This window comes from Strongylocentrotus purpuratus, unplaced genomic scaffold (assembly GCF_000002235.5).
Source record: "Strongylocentrotus purpuratus isolate Spur 01 unplaced genomic scaffold, Spur_5.0 spur5_scaffold_3, whole genome shotgun sequence".
In the NCBI taxonomy this organism is placed as follows: domain Eukaryota; kingdom Metazoa; phylum Echinodermata; class Echinoidea; order Camarodonta; family Strongylocentrotidae; genus Strongylocentrotus; species Strongylocentrotus purpuratus.
In genome coordinates, this window is record NW_022145609.1 from 8,438,236 (window position 1) to 8,464,052 (window position 25,817).

At 37.6% G+C, this 25,817-nt stretch overlaps 2 protein-coding genes across 2 annotated transcripts in view; one reads left to right on the forward strand and one right to left on the reverse strand.

Annotated features, from left to right (window-relative positions):
• Positions 1 to 849: 849 nt before the first annotated feature.
• LOC115928792 lies at positions 850 to 25,023 on the reverse strand. The gene is made up of 6 exons (XM_030996695.1): positions 24,931 to 25,023; positions 9,983 to 10,021; positions 4,386 to 4,661; positions 3,954 to 4,085; positions 1,529 to 1,620; positions 850 to 1,181 (listed from the first exon to the last, which is right to left on the reverse strand). The coding sequence occupies exons 1-6, from the start codon at positions 25,021 to 25,023 to the stop codon at positions 1,172 to 1,174; spliced, it is 642 nt and encodes a 213-aa protein (XP_030852555.1). The 3' UTR covers positions 850 to 1,171.
• A 38-nt stretch (positions 25,024 to 25,061) lies between these two features.
• Positions 25,062 to 25,817, forward strand: part of LOC115928612 — a 51,632-nt gene continuing 50,876 nt past the window's right edge. The window contains exon 1 of the mRNA XM_030996064.1: positions 25,062 to 25,213. Coding sequence (XP_030851924.1) covers positions 25,159 to 25,213 — 55 coding nt within the window. The 5' untranslated portion in view covers positions 25,062 to 25,158. The remainder of the gene's footprint in view (positions 25,214 to 25,817) is intronic.

A 25,817-nucleotide genomic window follows, 5' to 3' on the forward strand; every position in this document is an offset into this window, starting at 1 on the left:
AGTGTTTTAAATCTAACATTTCCTTTGGCCTTGCAGTCTTAGTTTTCAGGCATAAACCTTGTCAGTCATGTACATCAATGCAAGGTCTAATGACTGTTATGTTGCCTACATGTTCCCCGGACATGGCTCTTTGTTTCCGATGTTGGTTTAGATTCAACACCACTTGTTATTAAACGCTTGTGCTAACCTTGTGTAAATTGCCGGTCCCATAGGACCATTCATAATTATTTCATTTCATTTCATTTCATTATTTTCCATGTTCCATTTTTTTTTTAATGCAAATATAATATAATGGAATACAAAGGAATACATACATAAAGAGACATAAAGCATGTAAGTGACAAAGGGGGAAGTGATGGGTAAACATGTTAAACCAGTACACATAGGGGGAAAGTAATTAATAATAATAATAATAATAAATCATCCCACAAATGGAATCCTGGGCCCCACTTCACAAAACTTGTAATCCGTGACAAATGACAGTTTTTGTTATAAGCTAGTGAAATAAATTCTTGCTTCTGATTAGTTATCAGCAGATTTGTCACTGATTTTTGTAATTTGTCATTGAAAAAAGGCTTTGTGAAACGGGTCATATTGAAAGGAATCTGATATTTGCAGGTCCCATCTCGGCAATTCGCTTTCAAACTGTTGGTTAGTTTGTCCTGCTGTTTGTCAGTCCATAATATTGCACGATCTTCTCTTCCTCCTCCATCCTCCCCCATCCCCTCCCCTTCTCTCTATCTCTCTCTCCCTCTTTCTCTCTCTGTGTCCATCTCTCTCTCTCTCTCTCTCTCTCTCTCTCTTTCCTCTATCTCCCTCCCTCTCTCTCTCTCTCCTTCCCTCTCCCTCTCTCCTTCTCCCTCTCTCTCTCTTTCTCTCTCTTTCTTTCTATCTTTCTCTGTCCCTCTACTAGTATACTCTCTAAGAATATGCCCTCACCGACTTGTCTGAGAAGTCAGATCACTGAAGACACTGTTCTTTGATCAACCTTGTTCACCCTCCTCACTCATCCATGATCAACCCTGTTCAATTCTCCTCCCCTTGCAGACTGAATGAGATGGAACTCCATGTGGTCACAGATGGATCCTGACACAATTCTTCTCTCTTCAAATCTTCATCGGCCGTCTCAGGAGTCACGTCCTACCTCTACAACTCCACCATGTGCAGTTAATCAACTGGTTCTGTTAAAAGATATTCAAAAATATGTTGTGAATAGAGGATCGCACTAGCAGTGTGAAAGGTTTGGGGTTATTTCACATAGAAGAGAGGCCTACAGCTTTGAGTCCTATCTGAGGGACTTGTCAAAGAAATATCAATACTTTAATTATGATCCAACCTGGTTGTTCCAATTCAACGACTATTCATTCAAAGGCTTACAATCATCTTTTCATGTTCTCATAAATTCAAGGTTTAACATATTTCAGCAAATAGCAGAGCACTTCAAGAAAGACAAAAAAATTGCTCATAACTGGAAGGCGGAAATACAACTTAGGATACTGATCAAACATTTTCTCATGTATTTACTTACAGGTGGTGTTTGCTGTAGCGGTAATTTATGACCTTCTTCATCCAACAACCTTTGAAAGATGACGCCCTTATGTCCACCTCACCCTCCTCCAACTAAGAAAATAGGGAAAATAGAAGAAAAAAACATATCAACTTTGAAAGAAAGGGAAATATCTTGACACAACAGGGTGCTACAAGAATTTTTTTCACCACTTGCCCTGTCGGGCAAGTGGGTTTTCAATTTACTTGCCCAAACAATATTTCCACTTGCCCAAAACTTTTTGTTTACTAGCACAATCGAGAAAAAACAGCTGATCAACGCACGTGTGTGTCTGTGCAAGCCGCTGTCATTTGGAAACGTAGGCTAATTTTCAGCTGTTAATAATTTGGGTCAACTCTTCCATCAAGAAACGTCATGTAAATAATGGGTAATCAACTATTTTAAATAAAGTACGGACATTTTTATTTCATCATTCACTGCTATAAATATCATGCCAAAATTTGTAAATTCTTACTAAATAATAATATTGAAGATATTTTACGATAAATCTCGGATAAGTATGCGAAAACTAGACTAAACAACGTCGCTAAAACCATGAAAACAAAACAACAACGGCTTATATTCTGGGGGTCTCGATACTATTATCAAAATGACTCGCTCGGTCGGATCTTGAGACCGCAGTAATAAATTGAAAACGAGACAAAAACATTCATCTGATTTATATGAGCAGCGAGTTTTGAATAATATGTTCACAATCATTAACAGTCATTATGAATAAATATCAAACATTTGACTTTTTGTACTTACTAGAAAATCCCTGTTGTTTATTCCATTCCGATTCGCACGTGTTCATTTCCCTAGAATAATGACGTCATATTTGGCGTGATTCAACCAATCGGCAATCAGAGAATAGCAAAGGCCTGTCGGTGCGGCCTGCAGAGCTAGAGAGAGAGAGCGCGAATAAGCTCGCAGCTGGTACGATCGCGCTAGCTGTCTCTAGCTAGCTCACGGCCGGCCGTGCGTGGAGGCGGAGCGGCATTCATGGCTTGAAGTGTCACTGTTGCATGCGCGCTGAGCTAGCTGAGCTGGCTAGCTGTCTGTGAAGTTTTTTCGAAATCGGAACGATCGCTTTTTTGCTTCTGGATTTTGACGACGGGTAAGAAGTTGACGGGTGAATGGTAGAGTTCTTGGACACTAGGAAATTACTGTAAAAGTATCACTTGCCCGAATCGGGCAAGTGATAATTTGATTTACTTGCCCGACGGCTCAATTTGGTTGCCCCGGGACGTCGGGCAAGCGGGTTTGTCGCGCCCTGCACAAAATGACAGATTATGACAAGTAACCTGATAAACAGGTCAATATCTCCTGTCTGATACGACACAAGAGTACTTTGTATTCATATGGACAGTATTATTAACCCATTCCATGCCATAAACAGCAAATCCAGCCCAAGATTTGTCAATGACGCACTGTAAATGTATTTAGACCAAGAAGAGCTAGATTTTCTGTCCTGAAACAGGAACAAGTACATATTATGTTTGTGGAGATTGTTTCAAAAAGGGTGCTTTGAACCTAACATGTCCATGAAACACATAATGAGAATAATAATTTGACTCTTGGAAGTAAAAACAAAAATATTTGTAAGCTGAGTCAGAGTGGCACAATATGGTTAATATCAATTATCCATGTAGTACAGAAAGCCTGTCAGTGAAAATTTTCAAGATAAATCTCAAGAAATGTTGGGCATCCAGGAGAGATGAATCTGACCCCAATGAATTATTCAACTGTCTATGTTCGTTAATGTTTAGCTTCACAGAGCTTTTAATACTGAACATAATTCATCTTCATGGTTGCAGAGGAGCAAATAAGCTTTATATAAGTAGAAGTGTCATAGTCGAGTGGTTTAAGCACTTGACTTGAAATTGAAATTAGGTTGGGTTCGGTCCCTGACATGGCACTATTGTCCTTTGGCAAGGCATTAATTTACATTTGCCACTCAATACCCAAGAAAGAAATTGGGACCTGGTAGGATGACGAAAGCATCTGTGTTAGTAATTGCCAATGCCAATCAATCATTACTTTAAGATCTAAATGAGCAAGCTATCGTAAGTCAAAGAAAATATTTCTGTGTTATTTTTTAGTTTTTAATATAGTCTAATGATTGTAATATTGCAGCCAAAGAGCATTTATGAGGATGAAAAGAGTGAAAATCTTGATGCATATCACATTTATCGCGGTCCAGCTTAACCGAACCATTTGTTCCACTCAGTCCCCATAGGACGATCTTCAGTCTATGTATAGAGGCTGTCAGAGGAGCCAGATCTATGCAATCTCAGCGGAACAATCGTTGATATCAGAGACTGAAGCTTTCGGTCTAACAGATATGCTGCCATTTAGAGATGCAACAAATTTCAAGATCTGTCATACATTCCCCAGATTATCTTACCTCATCCCAGCTGTAAAGCTCCTCGTAGCACTCTGATGAGATGCATTTCCTAGTACATTTTGTTCGATCTCGGCCAACAAATGAAGTGCATTCGCTCTCACACATCCTTGTGTCACGTTTGAAAAGGTTCTCCTAAAAGAAATTGTCAGAAAACATTGAGAATGACATTGACACACTATTCAGTGACAGAGCCCAATACTTTTTTTTTCTTTCTACATCATTCTTGAATGAATATTTATCTTGATTGTAGAGCATATGTGTCAACTAAATATAAACAAAGATAATGGAAATGCAAAACATATCATGTAATTTGGCATCACACTCACAAAGTCTAGCATAATCTACAAAACCACACACAAATAGCAATATCTGGGACGGTGGTGTCAACGTTTCTAAAAATAATCCCGTTTTTCATCGATAATTTACACTCACCGATCTTGGCTTCTTTTTGTAATGGTACCGATTGAATTGAAATATCATTTTTGAGCTGCAAATATCTACAAATATCATCAAAAAGAAAAGAAAAACGCCAAAGTTCCTCATCTTAGTTGTGGTCAGCGATCTCCATTCGCTTTGGCGTACGGTACAACAAATAACAAACAAACACACGTCCACTAGATCGATACGAGTCGAGTTGGGGGATGGGAGGGGGCAGTTACTACCATACGTGTAATTAAAGCCTAGATTCAAAATGCAAATATCTATTTCCTTTAATGTAGATGAGATTAGTTCATGGGCAATGGTTTATGTTTTAAAAATCATGCATTTCACAAATAGCAAAAAGAACCCTTCCCACCCCCCCCCCCTCCCCCAATTTTGTTGTTGTTGATATTCACGACTGCATTTAACCGGGGCTTTGAGAAAAAGAAACGTAAAAATACATATTGGATTGTATTCCCAATTGGAGTAGGCATAGGCCTACACAGTTGCTCACCCCCCCCCCCCCCCCAATTTTGTTTTGAGGGTGCTTAATCGACTCCTTTGTTCCTTTCATGTATTTTTTTTTTAATGATTGCATTCAATTTTGATTAAAAAGAAAAATGAAATTCATATTCGAGTGTATTCCCAATCGGAGTGTACAGTATTTACTATTTACAGGCCAAAGTTGCCTCCCCCCCCCCCCCGAAAGGAGATATTGAATTGATATTTTTTGTGATTGCATTCGATTTCGATTAAAAAGGAAAGTGAAATTCATATTTGAGTATATTTCCGATTGGAGTATACATTTTTTTACAGGCCACAGTTGCCTCCCCCCCCCCCCCCCAAAGAAAATATTGAATTGATACTTATGATTACATTCGATTTCGATTAAAAAGAAAAGTGAAATTCACATTGGATTGTAGGCGTATGTGCATACTCAATATCATAAAGATGACTGTAGGCCTATTATAGTATAGGCCTATCCCTAGGCGTTTTCTTGAACTTTAATTCGTCAGAGCTGACTTCGAAGCAAATTAACGATGCAATTAAAACAAAATCAACCATGTTGTTTAATTAGCCTGGATTAAAATTTAAATTAGAGACCTCTTTAAACTTGTTAATCTAACACTGATGCATATGACATCAACAACCTTGATTAAAGTTAAGTTCCTGTTTACGGAATAGACAATTACCTCGATCTCATTACCAGCCCTTTTTAGGCAGCGACAAGTCTTTAGCTAGCTCCGGAGATGGTAAATTATAGACTTTAACTGTGGGGGAAATCATTTCAAAATGATAAATCACTTCAAAAATACTGTACATGTTATATACTACATGTACTTGTACTGCTGCACATTTATCCTTAATATTAAATAGAGCTCTTTTAAATGTTATTTTATGAATTATTTCCCCCAAAACGTAATGTGATGTTTTGCTGTAAAAAAATATGTAGGCCTATTACTTGCTGTGCATTAGAAGGTGAACTCTTTCTTCTTCTTTTTTTTATATTGTTTTTAATATTTTTTTTTTTACTTCAAGCGAATTATATATACAATTTTTATTTCGAGCATCTGGGATCAAGTATACCTTCTTTGTTCTGCACTAGGCTTACTCATGCTTTTGACTGTTTTGAAGAAAAAAATCTGTCTCAAGTGTGGAAACTTTTGGCTGACATAATACTTTTAAAGCAGATATGAAACAATGCGAAGTTCATGAAAAGAACCGGGCATAGATTCAAGAAGTTCGGATTATCGGAGGTATGCAGGTATATAGGAGGGGTAAGGAGGGGGAGGGCGGGGCTCTTGTGTCTGAATCTCAACCATCCTCTTTCTCATTTTGCGCGAACAATGAGGAAAATATATTTTGATAAGAATTTAGTTTCGTCAACAAATTACATTAGATAAAACAGAGATACAAAATGATATATTCGGGGGCCATATTTTATTTCATTTATTCATCTTCTTTTGGGGGTGGGGGAGGATGGGTACTGCGCCGTTCATGCATGTATTACTGAGTACCGGCAAAATCCTCCAGTTTCCCTCTTATTTCGTAAGACCAGGCGCGGATTCATGGGGGGGGGGGCTGTCCCCCCCCCCCCCTCTGGTAAAAACAAAGATTCTCACGAACTGAAGGCGCCCCCCCCCCGCTTATTCACCGGCTGGCTAAGTCGCCGCTAAATATTTCCTCAAAAATTGGACCCAAAAAAAAGGACTCTTACCCCCCCCCCCCCCCCCCCTGCCCCCGCTTCACCGGCTGGCTGAGTCGCAACTAAATATTTTCTCACGGATTGCCCCCCCCCTGGATCCGCCACTGAGTAAGACCCACTCATAATACGTGTAATTAAAAAAATGGGTCTTTCTTTACATTGGGGTAGCCAGGCGCGGATCCAGGATTTCTCAGGGGAGGGGACCCAATTTCTTTTTTTTTTGCTCCCAAAAATTTGAAGATCGCGCCGGCCGAAAAGTCGCTAGTGAGTACGGGCGGGTAGTGAGTACATTTTTTTTTTTTGGTCTTCGAAAATTTGAAAATTTGCACCCCCCCCCCCCCCCCCCTTGAGCGGCAGGGGGGGGGGGGACCATCCCCCCCAAAAAGCTAAAAAATCACGTGTTATTACATGATTTTTTTTTTCCGGGGGAGCTCCCCGACCCCCTTTTCCTGCTATCATGCATTTTTGTAGACACATTTTTGTTATTATGTCATGGACAATATATTCTTTGATGTTTCATGTAACTATATATTATGTTCAATATTGATGAATTGAATGAATCATTGGATGACAAAGTGGATTGTAAATATTATCTTCCTCATGAATTTAATTCAAGATTTGAGAGTGAAAATAATTCCTTTAGCTTATTACATACAAATGCACGAAGTCTTGTTAAAAATTATGAATATCTGAACATTCTGCTGTCGGCCCTCACCAAACCGTTTTCAGTCATAGGAGTCACAGAAACGTGGCTTAATGATACATCTCCATCTACTTTATGTAATATTGACAATTATTCGATTGTACGTTCTGATAGAAAAACCGGAAGGGGTGGTGGAGCTGCTATGTTTATCTCAAACTTGTTAACATACAAAATTAGATCTGACCTTAGTTTGAAGAGTGATGGTACTGACTCGATATGCATTGAAATCAATATGGCTCAAAGGAAAAACATCTTGATATGTACAATATATAGGCCTCCGCATACAAATGTTGAATTATTTTTGGATGAGTTTGATAGGATGCTGCATAAGGTCAATCTAGAAAATAAGGATGTTTACTTGATGGGTGATTTTAATATTGATCTTTTGCAGGAAGATAATACTTTTCATAATATGTTACGATCAAATTCATTCAATGCCATGATTGACAAACCAACCAGATTGGCAAATAACTCTTCTACATTGATAGATAACATTTTTACAAATGTCACCAATAACTATATAGGCTCTGGCCTCTTGTATAGTGAAATCTCTGACCACCTTCCAATTTTCCTGATTTGTAATCATGTTCGCAATTATCCTGAGGACGAAAAGAATCAAGCTATGATACGTAAAATCACAGCTGAAAAAATAGCCATGTTTAATGACGAACTACTCAAAGTAACATGGAATGACGTGGTCGCATGTACTGACACCAATAAGGCATATGCACTTTTTTGGAACTTGTTCTCCTCTCTTTTAAATAAACATATCCCAATGACTAAAAAAAGATCGGCAAGAAAAAGAATCAAGCAGCCATGGATAACTAAAGGTATCTTTTGCTCTATTAAAAAACGGAATAGATTATATAAATATAGTCTTCGACACCCAGGAGAGGAAAGCTTGAATAATTACAAATCATATAGGAACAAACTAACCACCATTATTAGACAGTCTCGACAAATGTATTTTGCCAAGCAGTTTGAAAATGCAAATGGAAAAGCATCATCAACGTGGAATGTGATCAATCAAGCCCTCAAAAAACAAAAGAGTAAATCAAAGTGTCATATTACCAAAGATAATAATACAATGGTTGATTCAAAAGAAATAGCAAATTGCTTCAATGCTTACTTTGTTGGGGTTGGCCCCAATCAGGCCAATACAATAGCTTCGAACGGAGTCGACTTCTCACAATTTCTTCAAACTCCCTGCAACAAGTCATTATTTCTCAAACCAACAAACTTGATTGAAATCTTGAATATTGCACGTTCTCTTAAAATAAGCTATGCTAACGGTCATGATGTAATAAATATAATAACCCCACTAGTGGATATTTTTAATCTCTCTCTGACGACAGGTACATTTCCAGAAGCATTTAAAATTGCTAAGGTTGTTCCGATATACAAAAAGGATGACTCTTCCCAAGTCTCAAACTATCGCCCTGTTTCTATTCTCTCGAGTTTGTCCAAAGTATTGGAAAGACTTATATACAATAGGCTATATTGTTTTCTAACAGAAAATGACTTACTGAATCAGGATCAATATGGTTTCAGGAAATACCACTCAATCAACCGATTTAGCCCTTGCACAATTATATGATAAGGTTTCGAATGCTTTGGCGTCTCGAAAGCATGTATTCATGGACTTAAGCAAAGCATTTGACACTCTTGATCACAAGGTACTATCAAGCAAACTTCATTATTACGGAGTAAGAGGAGTTGCTCTTGACTGGTTTAATGATTATTTGTCAGGTAGAAAGCAATATGTAAGCTACGAATCTGTAAATTCATCATTATTGCCTATGAAATGTGGTGTCCCACAAGGATCGATACTCGGTCCTTTATTGTTTCTACTGTATGTTAATGATATCTCGAACTCAACTACATCATTACAATATATTATATTTGCTGATGATACTAATGTGTTTTGCTCCAATTCCGATTTTCGATCACTTCAGAGAATTCTGAACACCGAGCTACCTAAGCTGTCTTTGTGGTTTAGGAGCAACAAAATTGTCTCTGAATCTGAAAAAAACTAATTATATTCATTTTCAAAGCAGGAAAAATGCAACTGATAAACCTATACCTGAAATAGTCTTGGATGGTGAATATTTGGAGAAAAAACAAAATACTAAATTTCTTGGAACTATCATCAATGAAAATCTGAAATGGAGTGATCATGTACATTACGTTTCAAAGAGAGTGTCACGCACTGTTGGTTTACTGTATAAGTTAAAAAATTATGTGCCTTTGAATATTCTATATATGCTATACAATTCCTTGATTCTTCCTTACATGTCTTATTGCAATATACTGTGGGCAGACTCAAAAGTATATACTGATAAAATGTTACTTTTACAAAAGAAAGCGATTCGTGTGTGTACCAATGCTGGATATCGCGATCACACTGATCCCCTATTCGCGAGGTTAAAAAAGTAACTCATATTAACTTTTTACAAAAAGCACTGTTCATGTTCCGTCTACATAATGATTCCCTACCTTCCCACTTCCCACCAATGTTTTGTTTGAATAGAAATATTCATACATACCCAACCAGACAATCAAATAAATACCATTTATGTAATCCTAAAACAACAATGGCTATGAAATCTATAAGACATTCTGGTCCGGATATTTGGAACTCACTGTCCGTTGACATCCGTAACTTGAAGTCAGTATATACTTTCAAGAAAAGTGTGAAATCAATTTTATTGAGCAAATATTGACAAATCTCAGCATTTCCTTGATATAGCAGGAAAATCCCCCTCCCATGCACCCTCTATCCCATTTTTTTTGGGGGGGGGGTTGCAAGTCACTGTTTATTTTTTGTTATTTTCCCCCAATTATGTTCTGTAATTTACTTTACTTTACAATCGTTATGATTTTAAATGTTTCTGGGCTGCAAGCGTATCAAGCTGTCACGCTTAGGCTGTAGCCCTTCTGTATCATCACCTCTTCGAGCGTATGTATCTATGATTTACTGAATGTGGAAATGTAATTTAACTTATGTTTTATACTCATGTAAAAACATTGTCACATTATTGTTATAACCTAATAGGTAGTATGATGATTCAGTAACCAATAAATATTTCAACTATTTCAACTATAGTGCCGGGCTTGAGATTCCGATAGAGCATCAATAACGGTGCATGAACCACAGCACCACGTCACCTTCACGATTAGTGGGACCTAAGAAGAGGAGAAATGAATCCCAACGTGACATTGAGAATATATAACGATAGAAAGTAGAAATGCCGCTTTCAACATGTTGTTCCATCTTTCTGTCTATACATCTTTCGAACATCGGGGCAGTGGTAGCACTACTATATGCCGACTTTGGAATAATGGATTTATCGAAATACATCAATCATAATACTTTGTGTCGCTCTAATCTTTTCAGTCACGCGCCCGATAAGATTTGTCAAGGCCAGGGAGAAAGTTTACATGAGCTGCTCTAGCTGAGCTGCATCATAACAGTTCAACGACAGTTCCGAAAGTTCGTAGACCTCAAAAACACTAGTTTGGGAAAGTAAACCCACTCGTACAGCTTTTAGAATTTAATTCGACGCAATCTTCCGAATATTGCCTACTTTCTTTCAAGTTAGATGCAGATATGTTTGAACCCTTTTGTCTTAATGCTGTCATAAATTTGCTCAATGAATAAAGATCTTTAAAAATGCAAATACAAGGACATCAAGGCTACGTCAGCAAGTATTACAATCTTTTGAAAATAAATCATGAGATCAGCAAATATAAAAAAATATCTTGCATAGCAGTAAAAAACGATTGTTGGAACATATCATAGGCCCAACGTTCAGAGATCACCAAATAATTTGGAAACTAATGACCCTTTTGCAATCTTGAGCTACGAAATGACTAAATCATGAGACTATTATCACCACAAACATAATACGCAACCCTCGCCTAGCTGGAATTGACAGCTACATGATAACACACATGCGGTCTCTACTGTTATGTGCAGGTTCACCAACGGAGGGAGGAAGTGCCAAAAGCGTAGCAGCCCAAACAGCTGACTGCATTGTATGCTAATGATCCGAAAATAAACACACGAGCCAATGTAGTAGGAGGAGGGGACCGCTGTTGCTACCTGCTAGCACAATAAACTCAGTGGCCGTCGTAATCTTCTGGAGCTGGGAGATGGACTGTAAGAATAGTTTGAATAATAAACGGTTGTCTTTAATTAAGGGGTCTATGGTTACGGTACAGAGAACTGCATTGTTGAAGCATGTTGAAGAGAATACCTGCATCGGTCAGCTGTTGTCATTATCCAGGCATTTTCTCGGGTGGTTCTAAGTCATTATCCCAGAGATAAGAAGGGTATTTACTTGTGAATCCTCTTCTTGTTACATGTTTCCTGATCAGACTTGCTCTTACCATGGATCATGCTCTACTCCTGCGTTCCTGTTTTCTTGGTGAATAAAGATTATACGATAGACCAAGGAGATGAATAGACCATATTTTATTATCCTACATTTTTTGCATGAAATTTGTTTTCATCTCCTTGATAATAGTTAGTATTTAAAGTTATTTTAATCTATTGCCTGCAGAAGCTAGGCCATTTGGTTTTGGGATAAAGTCGGAATATAATTTGACCATACATGGGTAACGGTCCCTCCTCATTACTGTCGAACATTAAAGCAGTATGTTTCTTTATAGGGCGGCTCCAATCGATGTCCGTCAATAAATAGTATCCAGATGATTATTACAAAAATATGACCTGCATGCGTTCTGTTAATTAAAACAAAGACCCAATAACACAATGGCTGGAAGTGAGTTGCACACGCCCCCCCCCCCCCAAAAAAAAAGAGGTGCTTGGTGAAAAAAGGGCCCCTATCCCACTCCCAGTGATGGATTCAAGACTCTCTGACCGCGAAGGCGAGAGCCTAACAAAAATCTCACCATAGTAGGTCCATGATCTCACCATGGACCTACATGATCTCAACCCCATCTCCAAAAAATATAAATAAAATAAATAGATACAATAAAAATATATGAATACATAAATAATTGAGAAACAAACGTACAAAATGTTATCATCTACATTTTTGTCATGACGAGCAAAAATAGAAAAAGATCATTGTCAGAGATAGAAAAAAGAGAGAGATAGAGAGAGAGCCAAATGGATTTGGTGGTAGTGGCACATGACTGCTCCTTGTGCTCCTGTGTTATTCCCACCAGTTCCTAAGATGACCTTAATATGGACCTCAATTATTTTCGTATCCGAGTAACTTATATTTTCAGGGGAAATATTTACAGACATTGTGTTTTTGTCTGTCTTAAAAAGGGCTATAATGTTTTTCTTTCTATTGTACTCAAATCGTCAGAACAATACGTAGCGATCTGAACTTTTGACTCTTTCGTAGGAAGATACTACTCAATATTCTAAATGTTTGTCTGATGCACATATATCCGACTATCTTGGGATTAACACACTTCCTAGGCTCCAGGAAAAGTAAATGCGGATTATAAATTACATTTTTATACAGCAGGGACAATTACATCCAGAGGGTATTGTATCCCTGTCCGACATTTATTTGAAGGTAACAAGAAAGAAAAACATCATAAATGCAAATCTATTAATGGATCCAAGTCAATTCATTTAACATGATCATAAATCTGTTATATTTTTTCTTCAAACTGTAATGTACACCCTCACCCCCCCCCCCCCCCTCTCTCTCTCTCTCTCTCTCTCTCTCTCTGTTCCAGTATTATTTGTATATATATATACAAAATGTATTTTTGGGGGCGATTCCTTCCTTTCAAGTTGGGCCTACTATATATTAGGATGACGATCCATTGCACCTGGACGGTGGTACATGCTAATAAAGGTCAATACCATTATCAATCGATACATTATTTGCGACTTTTTGCGACGCCCCCACCTCCGCCCCTCTCCACCCCGGCATCGACACCCTGCATCATGAGTACACGGTTAAGGATGAATTTCCTGCTCTGCGGTTGAATGTCCCATTGTCAATGGTGTTTATGAATATAATCAAACAATAAACGGAAGTCTCCCTTAATGGTACCAGGCAGTGACAATTAGCCAGAAGATAATCGAGCTTATAATAATTAATCACCAGTTAATCTGGTTTATCCTGATTAATACGATCCATGTAACCGTGAATTTGGGATGGGAACCGAAAGGATATATGATCACACCCTTTCCGTCTATTCAACTGTTTGTTATGGTTACCAGGATAGTCCATGGGTATATAAATATGTTATAAAAAAACGAACTACTTTGACCCACTCCCCGCCCCACTCCCCGCCCCTAAACAAAGAAAGAAAGAAAAAACAAAAACAAAAGGCCGTAGCCAATCCTGCACTTATGAAGAACACGTAGTGGTGGTTATAACGGGGAGGGGGGGGGGGAGCTCGGGGGCTGCCGGCTCAAGACCCAGAGAGTAGAAAATTAATACAAGAAACAATAATCCCTACCCCTGAATAAATCATTCTTCTAACACTGCGCCGCGTAGTGAATCCAGAATTCTGCCAAACGTAAGGGCAGCACAAAGAAAGGGTTTAATTATCTATTTAAATATGTCCGACAAGCAAAGACCCCCCCCCCCCTCATAAAAATAGTCATGATATACTTTAACTAAGTGCCATGATTTGAGGGGCATTTTAACAGATGATTGGGGCACATTTTCTGTTGTGCACATACGGAGGGGCTGCATCATAGGAGGATACCTACTCAATACAATCCACGTCTACATAATGATTTGCGATTTTTATCAGTTTTGTAATTCAACATTAATTTACATGCGATTTTTGTTTCAATTTTTAGCTTACACAAAATAAAAGCTCTCCTTTTAATTTACAAGATTCACTGGGGTTTGGTTCAATGTACAGTCATGTACCTAATACATATCAGGAAAATAAAAATGTAAACGATATGAATCATCCATGGAGATATCTCCATGAATCATCACATCAAAGAATATACCATCGAGCTATGTGGAGGTGCCGTAGTATAGTGGTTCGTTCGCACAATCCAAGGGTTGAGGGTTCAAATCCCAACCCGACACTAATGTCATTTGGCAAGATATTCATCCGCATTTGCCAGTCCAACCAATTGTTAATGGGAAACTGGCAAATGCTGAGGTAATTATAATTGCAGAGTCCGCAAGAAGAGCAGAATTAAAACCGATGTGGCTACCCTGAGTAAACTAAGACCCGGTTATTATTTATTGATTATGCAACGACATTATGTAGACATGTTAGTCATCGAAAATCTTATAAGCAATAAACAATTTTATATGGGGGTAATTAATCAATAATCACGATGATATTACACCAATCGCAATATCAACAATGGTGCATTGTCCTTTTATTTTCAACTCCACTCTGAAGATGAAGACAAATATTTGAAGTGTCGAGCTGAAATTGGACCTCTTGATTCTTCTTCAACTCATCAACCCTACTTAACTTCTCATTCTAGACATAATATATTATGAAGCCTTATAGATTAGGTATTATAGATAGGCTATGGTTAATCTTTAAGTCTATGTCAACATTGCAAATATTATGATGTATATTGATAATAATGATAAGGAGGAGTCACGGAGGTTAAAAAATGACGATTCAATAAAAATAGAGCCAAGCACAATGCACAACAGGAGACTGCACTCTTGCCAGACGAAGATGAAAAATAGTTAAGTCCTCGATTTATTTTTAACATTCTTATCAGTGTATCATATGACTTTAAGATGTTTTTATTTGTTTCATTGTTAGTTTTTCTTGTGTATGTAGAGAGCAACAACCAAATACGTGTATGCATTTCAGAGGAAAGTGTTATAATTCGCATGGTATTTGTCTACATAATAATTATCACTGTGTATGTCAAATAACTGTAATTGTCTGCTGAGTGTCAGAAGGACTTTTACCAACTTAACGCCCCTCTGCCCCTGAGAACACGAATTCACAGGGACAGAAAGACATTTGTATTCTAAAGAGAAAATTAAAGTCTGGTTAAACCTTAATCAGATTTTGATATAAAGCTCTTGAACTCCATTCTAACAACTCGGTCTAAACATGCAACTATATTCATGGTAACAAGATAGAGTTCCCCGATTTAATTATCCTTTAGACCAAATTAGTTTTTTAAAAATTCAAACAATTTATCCTTTGGATATTGCACTCTGGTTAAAAAGATTAAACCGAAAGTTCATTTCAGGTGCAATTTTAATGAACGTGTTATGTAAATGGTGAGGAAATGAGAGGGTTCATGAGTTCCAAAAAGTGAAATGTCCAGGAAACATTATTCATATGAGTATGATTAATCAGGATCGTCGCGAAAATTGGGGAGATTTTGTGGGTGTTGTGACATTCCCAATTCAAATTACTCTGAAGCAATTTTTCTAATTTATCAAGACTGGGTGGCAAATTCCATAATTATAATTGTTTAGACTTTTTACTTGCTTGCGGAGGGGTGATTGAGAGGGGCAAAGACAATTTTCGCCCCAAATCGTAAAAGATAAACAAACAGACAAATGAATAGATAGATAAATAAATCAATAACTAGATGAATAACTGAATAAATGAATAATTTCAATGTAAACCCCTAAGAAACGTAATAATAATCGCTATACAAATATGATTATTATTATCATTAGTAATATTACATTTTACCAAATGTTTTTGAGTGTAGTATGTTCAGTTTGTTTGTTTTAGTGACATAGAATTGGGGTACACATGGTATTTTGTCAACTTTAATATCTTGTTTATATGACAAGTCATGGAATAGTGAATGTATCGATCTTTTGTGAAAACGATTATGTTGATAAATAGAACCCGGAGGAAGGGTAAATTGAAGGGGGAAAAGAAATATAAATGAATAAATGAATAATTAAAATGTAAAATAACACGAAACCATGTCTAGTATTATTGATGTATTTTCTTCGGCGTATCAATAAAAGCTTGTAATTCATATCTGTTTACCTCTTCCCAACGGTTATACTTGAGTCATGTTGACTTTATTTCCGACCCAGGCTAAGGCCGAAAGATTTTATTACTAGAGACTTCAAACGACCTTAGTTTTCATGAGAAATTAACCTACATTTATTCTCTACTCAACAAATCTGACATGCAAATGAAAGACGGTCGAATCGGAGGAGGAACGGAAAGGCGGGTTGGGAGTGTTCAAGTCATACAAACCTCCACATCGTTTAGAGATGGAGACACCACCCCTTCCCCCTTCCCCACTCCCCTCCATCTCTAAATTAAGGAAAGTGGTACGTTGCTGAAAAAACATGAACGTAATGGGCTGGTTTTTCAGCATTTTATAAAAAAATTCTTCCGGGGGAGGGGGGGGGGGGGGGGTAGACCCAAGGGTTATGAAAACTAGCTTCAAGATTTTATTGCCCTTCACGTGTGTGCTGCCTATACACCCCGACGCACAGTGCGAATATTAAAATTTTGGTGCACCTGCGTAATTCTTCTGTATTTTTTTTTAAATCGGAGAATCGAATTTCTTTCTACGAACTCCTATTTTTCAATTTCTCATGCACGATTGTTAACCCTCATCTTCTCTTTTCTCCTCTCTCTCTCTCTCTCTCTCTCTCTCTCTCTCTCTCTCTCTCTCTCTCACACCCTTTCTTCCCTTCTCTTACTCTTTCTCTACATTTCATTTCCAATGTCTGGGGCAGGGTTAGGTCAGGGTAGTGTCAATTTCTCAACCACATGCATGCGTGATTTACTTCGTTTGTCATACTACATTTTTTTCATACAATGCCTCACACACTTTTCTTTCACAGTTATTGGGAGAAAGAGAGAAGACATTTAAAAAAAGGTTTTAAATGATCATGCAATCCTAAAGATTCAATAGACTTTTGGTATTTTGAAATAAGTATCTCTGACAATAAGCCAATTGTGGTTTCATGATCTGTGCAAAACAGGAAAGTTGTTTTGCTTTCTTCCAGGGCTATCCAGGCTCATTAATTGTTCCAGCTTTGTAGATGCATCATTGTAAAACCAAAGATGTTTGTTTATGTTTCTGCGCTTTGTAAAGGGGGCTTGTTAATGCATTAAGAAAGGCATTGAACACCCCCCCCCCCCAGAAAGTGATAACCTCATTTCAATTTGTTTAAATGAATTAAATCAAAAGTGTATCTTGACAATGATACACCATAAATGTAATCACCACCCCTCCCCCCCCCCCCTCTCTCTCTCTCTCTCTCTCTCTCTCTCTCTTGCATTCCCGCAGGAATCCTGAACGGTTCTTCCAAAATCCGAGAGGACGGCTCCCTTCCCCCACCCCTCATTTTTGTTTAGTTATCTTTTCTCTTTTTTTGGGGGGGGGGGGGGGGGGGGTCGAGCATCCGTATCAAACATTGGATCTGCTTAACTTATCCTCAATTGACATCGCATGTTATGAGCGTATCTGTTTTCAAAGAAGGACGATATTCAAATCACTTGCTGCAAATGAAGTAAATATTTCGGGATGTGCTGGCTAATTACTTTCATGAATCCATGTTAATTAGTCTCACATGATATCCAAGCTAGTCTCCCCATGCAGATCAGAATGGTGCCTTTAATCTCCATGTCTCGTATATGACACATACATGGCAATGACTTTCACTTGATTTTCTCTCGCTCGAGCTCTGCCAAGGGTCAACCAACTTTACGAATTTCTTGCTCAACAACTAACTCGGCAGCGGGTGAACAAACTTTTGGTCAGAATTAACTGCATCGCTACCCCAAACCCTCATCCTATTTATTTCCAAACCAGCATTGTATGGAAATGTACTTTGAATATGAGATGTTATGACTTTACATCGAGGTGCGTACATTGTAAACGAAATTAAACTTTATCGTCTTTGAGAACTGTGCAGGTCCTTTTTTCGCCGAGGGTGATTACCCACTTAAATCATAATTAATAAAAACCAGGTCTGTCCATCCGGCCGATTATTTACAAATATGTTGTCACAGTCAGTGATCATCTGACGCATCCATAGTTGTCGGTACACACTACAAAAGTGCGTATGTTGTAATGTGCACCTTCTCTACTCATCTTTTGATAATTTTATATAACATAATATTTTGTGTGTGTGAAATTTTACATGTTTTATTGATTTTCATGATTCACAAACAAAGAAATCACAAGCAATTATTTGAAAATTTAATTTTAAAAAAGAAGAGAAACAAATGAAAAAATATCGTACAACGTGTAGGATAAAGGTATATAAATATATTAAGTACAACATCTATAAAACCATGCAAGACACCTGATTTATATCAAATTGAATTGTATACCAATCGCTTTGATATATTTCGTGAAGGGCAGGGGGTAGCGGTGTTCGTATCTTGGCCCTAAATTAATCAAATTTCCAGTCTTAAAATAGTGAGCGGATGAACAAAAACGTTTCTTATGGTAACAGCCATTTTCTTTTTATCGTTTTATGCAGCATTATTTATTTGAAGTACGTATAGGCTGTATTACATGATAGGTTTTGAAAATCAACATTAGTAACTACATCGCAGTTGTCAATGTAAGAGGTGACGGTTGCTTGAATATTGGACAAAAACAGATTGGTCTGAATTCTCTTCTATCACTAAGTTAATCATTCTGTCAACCGATCAATCATTCAATCAATCTATCTATATATCTACCTTTCAACCAATCAATCTATCAATCAATCAATCAATCAGCCAATCAGTCATCATTCAATTAATCAATCAATACATATATCTATTATATCAATCAGTCGATAAATCAATCAACCAACCGATCAATCGATTAACCAAACAACAATTTCGTAAATAAATAAATCACCATCGCTCAATCTATCTATTTCTCTATCTACCAATCATTTGATCACTCAATCAAACGTATTATCATCATCCAGATACTCACTGTACCCTATCATGTCAGTGGCGGATCCAGGGGGCAAAAGGGGCACGTGCCCCCCCCCCCCTGGCCCCCCAAAATATGTTAAAATCAGCCCCAAATTCACCCCCCCCCCCAATGAGCGAATTTGCGACCGGTGCAACTTTTCAAATATTCGGGAGCATTTTTCGGGAGCATTTTTCGCTTATTCAGCTGCTGGCTGAGTCGTTTTTTTTGGACCTATATAAGTCCTCTTACCCGCCGTGTGCCCCCCCCCCCCCCTACCGTGAAGAAATTCCTGGATCCGCTCCTGCATGTGTATGACTTTGTAATGAAGCAAAACTATTCATATAACAAGTGATAAGCATTGCAAAACCTTGCCAGTTCTGGACTAAACGGCCCGAATTCACAAAGCAAGGTTTGAGCTCAGACCAAGGTTTGAGCTCAAACCTCCTTTTGTTTCGCCAAACCTCCTTTTGTTATTTACAAACCAGGTTTGTAAATAACAAAAGGAGGTTTGGCGAAACAAAAGGAGGTTTGAGCTCAAACCTTGGTCTGAGCTCAAACCTTGCTTTGTGAATTCGGGCCAACATGTTTTGTCATTTCACCAGGTGTGGAAAGACCGACATAACAGGAAAGCATCATCTGGATGTGTAGGTCATGGTCTAAGAATAAGACTGGCCTGGTCCAATAACCCTGGGACCTACTTTCAGAACGTGAAAGTAAAGACAGATATGTCAGTTTGGAAAAAGGGAAAGTTGAAATAGATACACTGTTGAAATAAAGTTAGAAATTTTGTTTTCGTACCTCTTTCCACGAATTGTGACAAAATGATTTATTCTTGATATAATTATAAAGTTTATATACTTTCAGAACTTTATTTATCAAACTTTATTCATTTTTCTTTATCCTTTATTGATCAGTAAAATTCTCATAATCATCTCATGAAAAGATGTAGACAAAAATGTTCAAATTTTATACGCAACGGTTTATTACTCATCCACATTGAAGGAATTCAGAGCTGGTGGACTTCTTAAATAGAAACAAGCCTTACCTCCTCTATATCTAAATAATAATATTTATTAGTAAGGACCATAGTGGCGTAGCCGGCAAGGTGGAGGCGGCGTACCCCCCCCCCCACCTTGTTTGAAGGCTCATACATCACAACCGTACGGGGCCGCTAAGAGTACGATAATAGCAGTAATAAGTAATAATAATTGATGATAACTGTATCTTATTTACCTATAGGGTAACCACATCAGTCACACTGCTATCCTGCGGGCCCTGCAGTTGTTATTACCCCCAGCATTGACTGGTACTCATTTACACACCCAGGTGGAGTGTGGCAAAATGTAGATTAACGTCGTAATGCCAAAAACACGTTAATGCCGGGCTTGGATTTGAACCCTCAACCCTTTGATTAAGAGTCAAGTGATTGAAACACTATATACTCCACGATACCTCCATACACTCTACCTCCCCCGTTGAGGTGGGCCCCTCCCTACCCCGTCTAACTATTTCTGGATATGCTACTGGATCACATGACAAACAAAAAAACAAAAACAAAATTTAAAAAAATAAATCAAATTTTGAATTAAAACTTTGTTTATTCGAATGCATTATTATAACCGTGATTTTTTCTTCTTCACGGGTGATAGATGTTTTCCCCCTTCACGGGGACAATCAAAAAGGTTTCCCCACCTTTATGGTATTGCGCTCGATATCATTTTGACATGATTTGTCAGCACAGGTTAAAAAAACAGTCTCACACTAAACCTGAAAATATTCGTATGACAAGAATATTGTCTGGAAATATTATATCCAGGGTATGCTGTAAACGGATAAATTCTCTGTAATTATATTTCGAAAGTCAAATGATGGTCATTGGCAAATCTTCCCTGGCGAACAAACTTTTGAGCAGGATATTGCGAGTATACCAGGGATCGAGACACATACACGTGACAACAGTACTGTTCAACTCCATCCATGGCATAGAATATCAATACAATTATATCAAACTGCCTGTCCTTAATTCATATCGACAACCTGTATCTATGTCAATTTCTATATAATTTTCATAAGTTAGGGCCTATATCATTTTTGACGAACAGCTACTATCCATACATAATACATGTATATTAAATGTATTTACATAACTGGATATTTATCTATTTACTTAGTATTTTCTAATCTGTTGACAGGTATAGCCCATTTACCAACAAGTAGTGGTCTTCCATGTATCAGTCTATCTTATTTCTAGCTGTCTATCTATCTATTTTCATAATTATATCTATCTACTGTCTATTCATTATCTATCTATCTAAATCGAGTAGTTCTATCTCCTTGTCTAGATGGGAATGAATCTACTGTTTTGTAACTATTCATCTATAAATCTATTAAATTCTATCTATCTGTTTAAGTAGCCGCATGCCTGTCTGGTTGTTAACCCCCCCCCCCCCTCCCCTCCCCCCCCCCCTCTCTCTCTCTCTCTCTCTCCCTCTTTCTCTTTTTCTCTCTATCTATATGTGTCTACATAAGGTGTAGAGGACGTGTTCTCTGTCATAGTGGATAAGTCTATGGACTGTGCGTGACAAGGTACAGGGTTCAAATCCCTGGCGGAGGACTGGTCCCTTGACAAGATCTTCATTTGCCAGACTCGACCTAGGCCTATGTCAGTGAGTACCTGGTATGATGTATTTCTTGAATTTACTGAACGCCAAGGTTGCTGGAGCAAAAGCAAGCCATCATTCGCAGATATATAATATACAAGATTATATTGGTAATATAATAAGCTTTTGCAAAGTTATTTTCTTTTAGAAGGGACATAACTTAATAACAGCTCCCCGTTACTGTGGCTCTGCCAAGACTGTATACATAAATGAACCAAGCTATTGTTATAATTCTCTTTCTTGTTTCCACTCAAATGTCCTTTTTAGGTGGTCTGTCGATGACAGATCACCTATTGATTTCGTTAGAATTTTCTTTCTTTATTCTTTATTCTTTATTCTTTATTCTTTATTCTTTATTTATTTTTATTTATTCCGTACACTTTTTTTGTGTATACGTTTACTCGAACTCGACCTGGTCAATTTCCTTCAAATTTCTGCTAGTCATCAGGCCCTATGATATGAAGTTCCCGAAACCTTTTTCAAGTTCATGGGGTCATCGTGACGTCATCCAGGCGCCATTTTGTAAAAATCAGGTCATTATCATATCTCGATAACGAGTTATCAAAAATCAACCATATTTGGTATACATCAACTTCAGGTCAAAGGTCAACGAAAAATGTCAAAAAATTTTGAGCGCGCACCTCGACGCGCACGTACGCGCGCATTAAAATTTAAAAATGGTCAAATTCGTTCCAAATTAATTTTGCATACGTTTCAGGCCATTTTAAGCATTTTCAAAATTTGCGCGCGCGTAATTATGCGCGCGCGTTTCCGCGCGTATCCGCGCGTCCTGGCATTTTGCAACATAGAATCGCCAATTTTTTTCTGTTATCATATTTATTACATTTTTCCAAGCATTTTGATACCTTGTTTACCTGTTTCCGACCAGTAATACCGCAATTAGCGGCTGTCAAAGTTGAACGCACGCGCCGACCTGCGCTATCTGTATCCACAATACATGGGCAAAAACATGCCTATACAAAATTCATTTTAACTCTTCAGAATTGATAGATAACCCCCAATTTCTTTCATATTTAAATAGATTATGAGTTGGAGGTATGATTTCATGTCTCATTTGACCCTCAATTAACTCATGACGTCATCATAATGGCCTCCGAACTCAAAATTTCAATTTGCATATTATGACGTCAGCAGATTTTTGGAAAATTGATTGTATCTCTGTAAATATTAATCAATTTTGTTTCAAATTTTGATATGTTCTACCTGAGAATATTCTCTACAAATACAGTCACCACGAATTTTCATTTTGACAATGGTATCATGGCGTATTTTTGCGATTAAAGGAGGCATGTCAATTTTTTACATTTTGCGTGTATTCTCTATGGGACATGACTTTTTCTCAAAACTGGATTCTACATTCTCGTCTTTTGCGAGCAATATCTCCGTCGTTGTATCTTTGTTTACGCTGAGCTTTGAGTATGTTGTAGCTGAGACAATAAGCTATCACAAATGTGCCCTTTATTTTGAGATCAGATGCCGGGATCATGCTCATATTTCACTTACAAAGTGGGATTTGAGAATTCAGTTTTCAGTTTACGTGTAATCTCTATTGGAAATGTTTTGGTATATCGGTAACGCACTTGACTTCCGACCTCGAGGTCCCTGGTTCGAGTCCGGGCGTTTCCAACAATTTTTTTTCTTCACTTTTTTTTCTTTTTGACCTTTCACTGTACCATCTCCTTTGAATATTAAAACACGTACAATCGCAAATAATGTAATAAACAACCATATTTACTTTAATATTACCCTATTATCACTTGATCCATTACTTTTGGCGTGTAATCCTTATGGGAGATGACTTTTTCTCAAATCTGGATTCTACATTCTTGTCTTTTGCGAGCAATATCGCCGTTATTTCGGCTTGATTTTTGTTGATTTTGGAGTATGTTGTAGCTGAGACTATATACTATCTAAATGTTCTCTCATTTTTTTCAGTCTGATGTCATCGTGGTCTGTTGATGATAATCATCAACATCATCATGATCATCATCATCATCATCGTCATCCCCATTACTATCAAGATCATCATCATCATGATCATCATGATGATCATCATTGTTTACATGTCTATATAACTTCTCCCTTTCTCAATATAGTAAATATTATAATCTATCATAAGACTTGAAGACAGACCACCTTAATCGTCCTCGTGACGATTTAAATTCTAGTTTATGTTTACTCTCGAAACAAAACAGGGTCGAGTGCCTGCACTTGATAGTTTATTCACCCACAATGGAACGTCCCAGGGGGAGAAAGAGAAGCATGAGAGAGAGAGAGAGAGAGAGAGAGAGAGAGAAAAAAAGGGGGGGGGGTGGGGTGGAGAGATGAGGGGGAACAAAGGAATTGTATCAAGCCAGTCTGGACAAGCGTGATCATGTGTAAACCTACTTCATATACAGCTATATCTTAATTTATGTATTAATTCTGCATGATACATTTCTTTTGGTAGACACACTAATTGTTAAAGACAAAATAATTAAATAATCTATCAATGAAACATATTACATTTCTGGTTCGATATCTAGAGCAAACCCGAAATCATACAGCAAAATAGCATCTGACATAATGAATTTACTCTTGATATATTGCTCTAGTGTTGCTACATATTATAACATGTCATATTGGCAGTGAGATATCAGCGAAGCTCACTAATTCCGTGACGCATTCAAAAGTCCAAGAACAGGTAAGCTACTTTGGAACATTTCTTCGAAAAAATAAGCTATAGAAAATCCTAAATCTGTTTTTCGGGAGCTACTTATTCCCAGTTCTTGGTAGAGAAGAGAAGATGTGTATTATCAACTTACGTAACACTTGGCATAATATCGATATCACTACAGCCGTGTAAATAATGAAAATCGTGGAACTGGTTTTCATTTTTTAGCATTTCGTTGGAAGTCACGACTATTTTCCCTTTTCGGGGTTACAACACAAGTCATACTCAATAAACATAAATCTCTCTAATGAAAGTACCAATATTTTCACTTTGATCCATTGTTTTATAAGCCACTGTTCAACGATGCCTGAGTGAACCACATCTGTAATGCATGGTACGAAAAATTATTGTAAGCACGTACATGTGCATTAGCTATTCTATTCGGTCACCAACAAACCATTTCCAGAGGGGTGCTCGCCGTTGTTTGGAACAGCCTGTCAAGCTGCTCTCCGACAGCCAACCCGCGCTCTCCGTTCTCCCCGCACTTCATTGGTGCAAAAGTTAGCTATAAATTGGTGGTGTTGTTGCATCTCGATTTAATAATTGGAAGCTCTTCAGCCAGGAGAAGAGCATCTATATCTTTGGAGTTCCATTGGGATAATTCTACCCATTACTGGGACCAATTATGGATTTCAAAACGTTGTTAGTCCTCGCTTGCGTAGCGGCTGGATCTCTAGCTGGTATGTTCCAATTTTGCTTTTTAAAACATTGTTGTTCTTCATATATGTTCTTTCTTCATTATTTCACTATGTTACTCCTCATCAGCTCATCTAGTATTTGATAGAAATATTATATACATCCTTTGCTTTTCATAATCTAGGACAAATATTTTTCTGACGATGTTTAAAAATCATCGAGATGAATTCCTTGCATATTGAGCATTGACAAGTCATCTTGTTTTTTTTTTTTTAAATCGCATCTGACGCCATGTTATATATTCCTTTTCACTTAGCTTATATCCATCCATGGCATATGTCGGGATATGCGAATTATATTTGTTTGTGTTTGACATAATTATACGATATAAATAATGGCCTACTGACATGAAGGATAACGATTATTGAATGTGAGATAGAGAGAGAGAGAGAGAGAGAGAGAGAGAGAGAGAGAGAGAGAGAGAGAGAGAGAGAAGGAGAAGATATAGGTACAAAAGAGATGAAGAGATGACATAACCACAACTCGCAGCTGGTGTCGTCCTAAACGTGACAATTCTTATTTTAGCATGTTATTGATTAAACGAAATCTTAAACTTGGTTCTTCATGGTTCGCTTGATCAGTTGATTG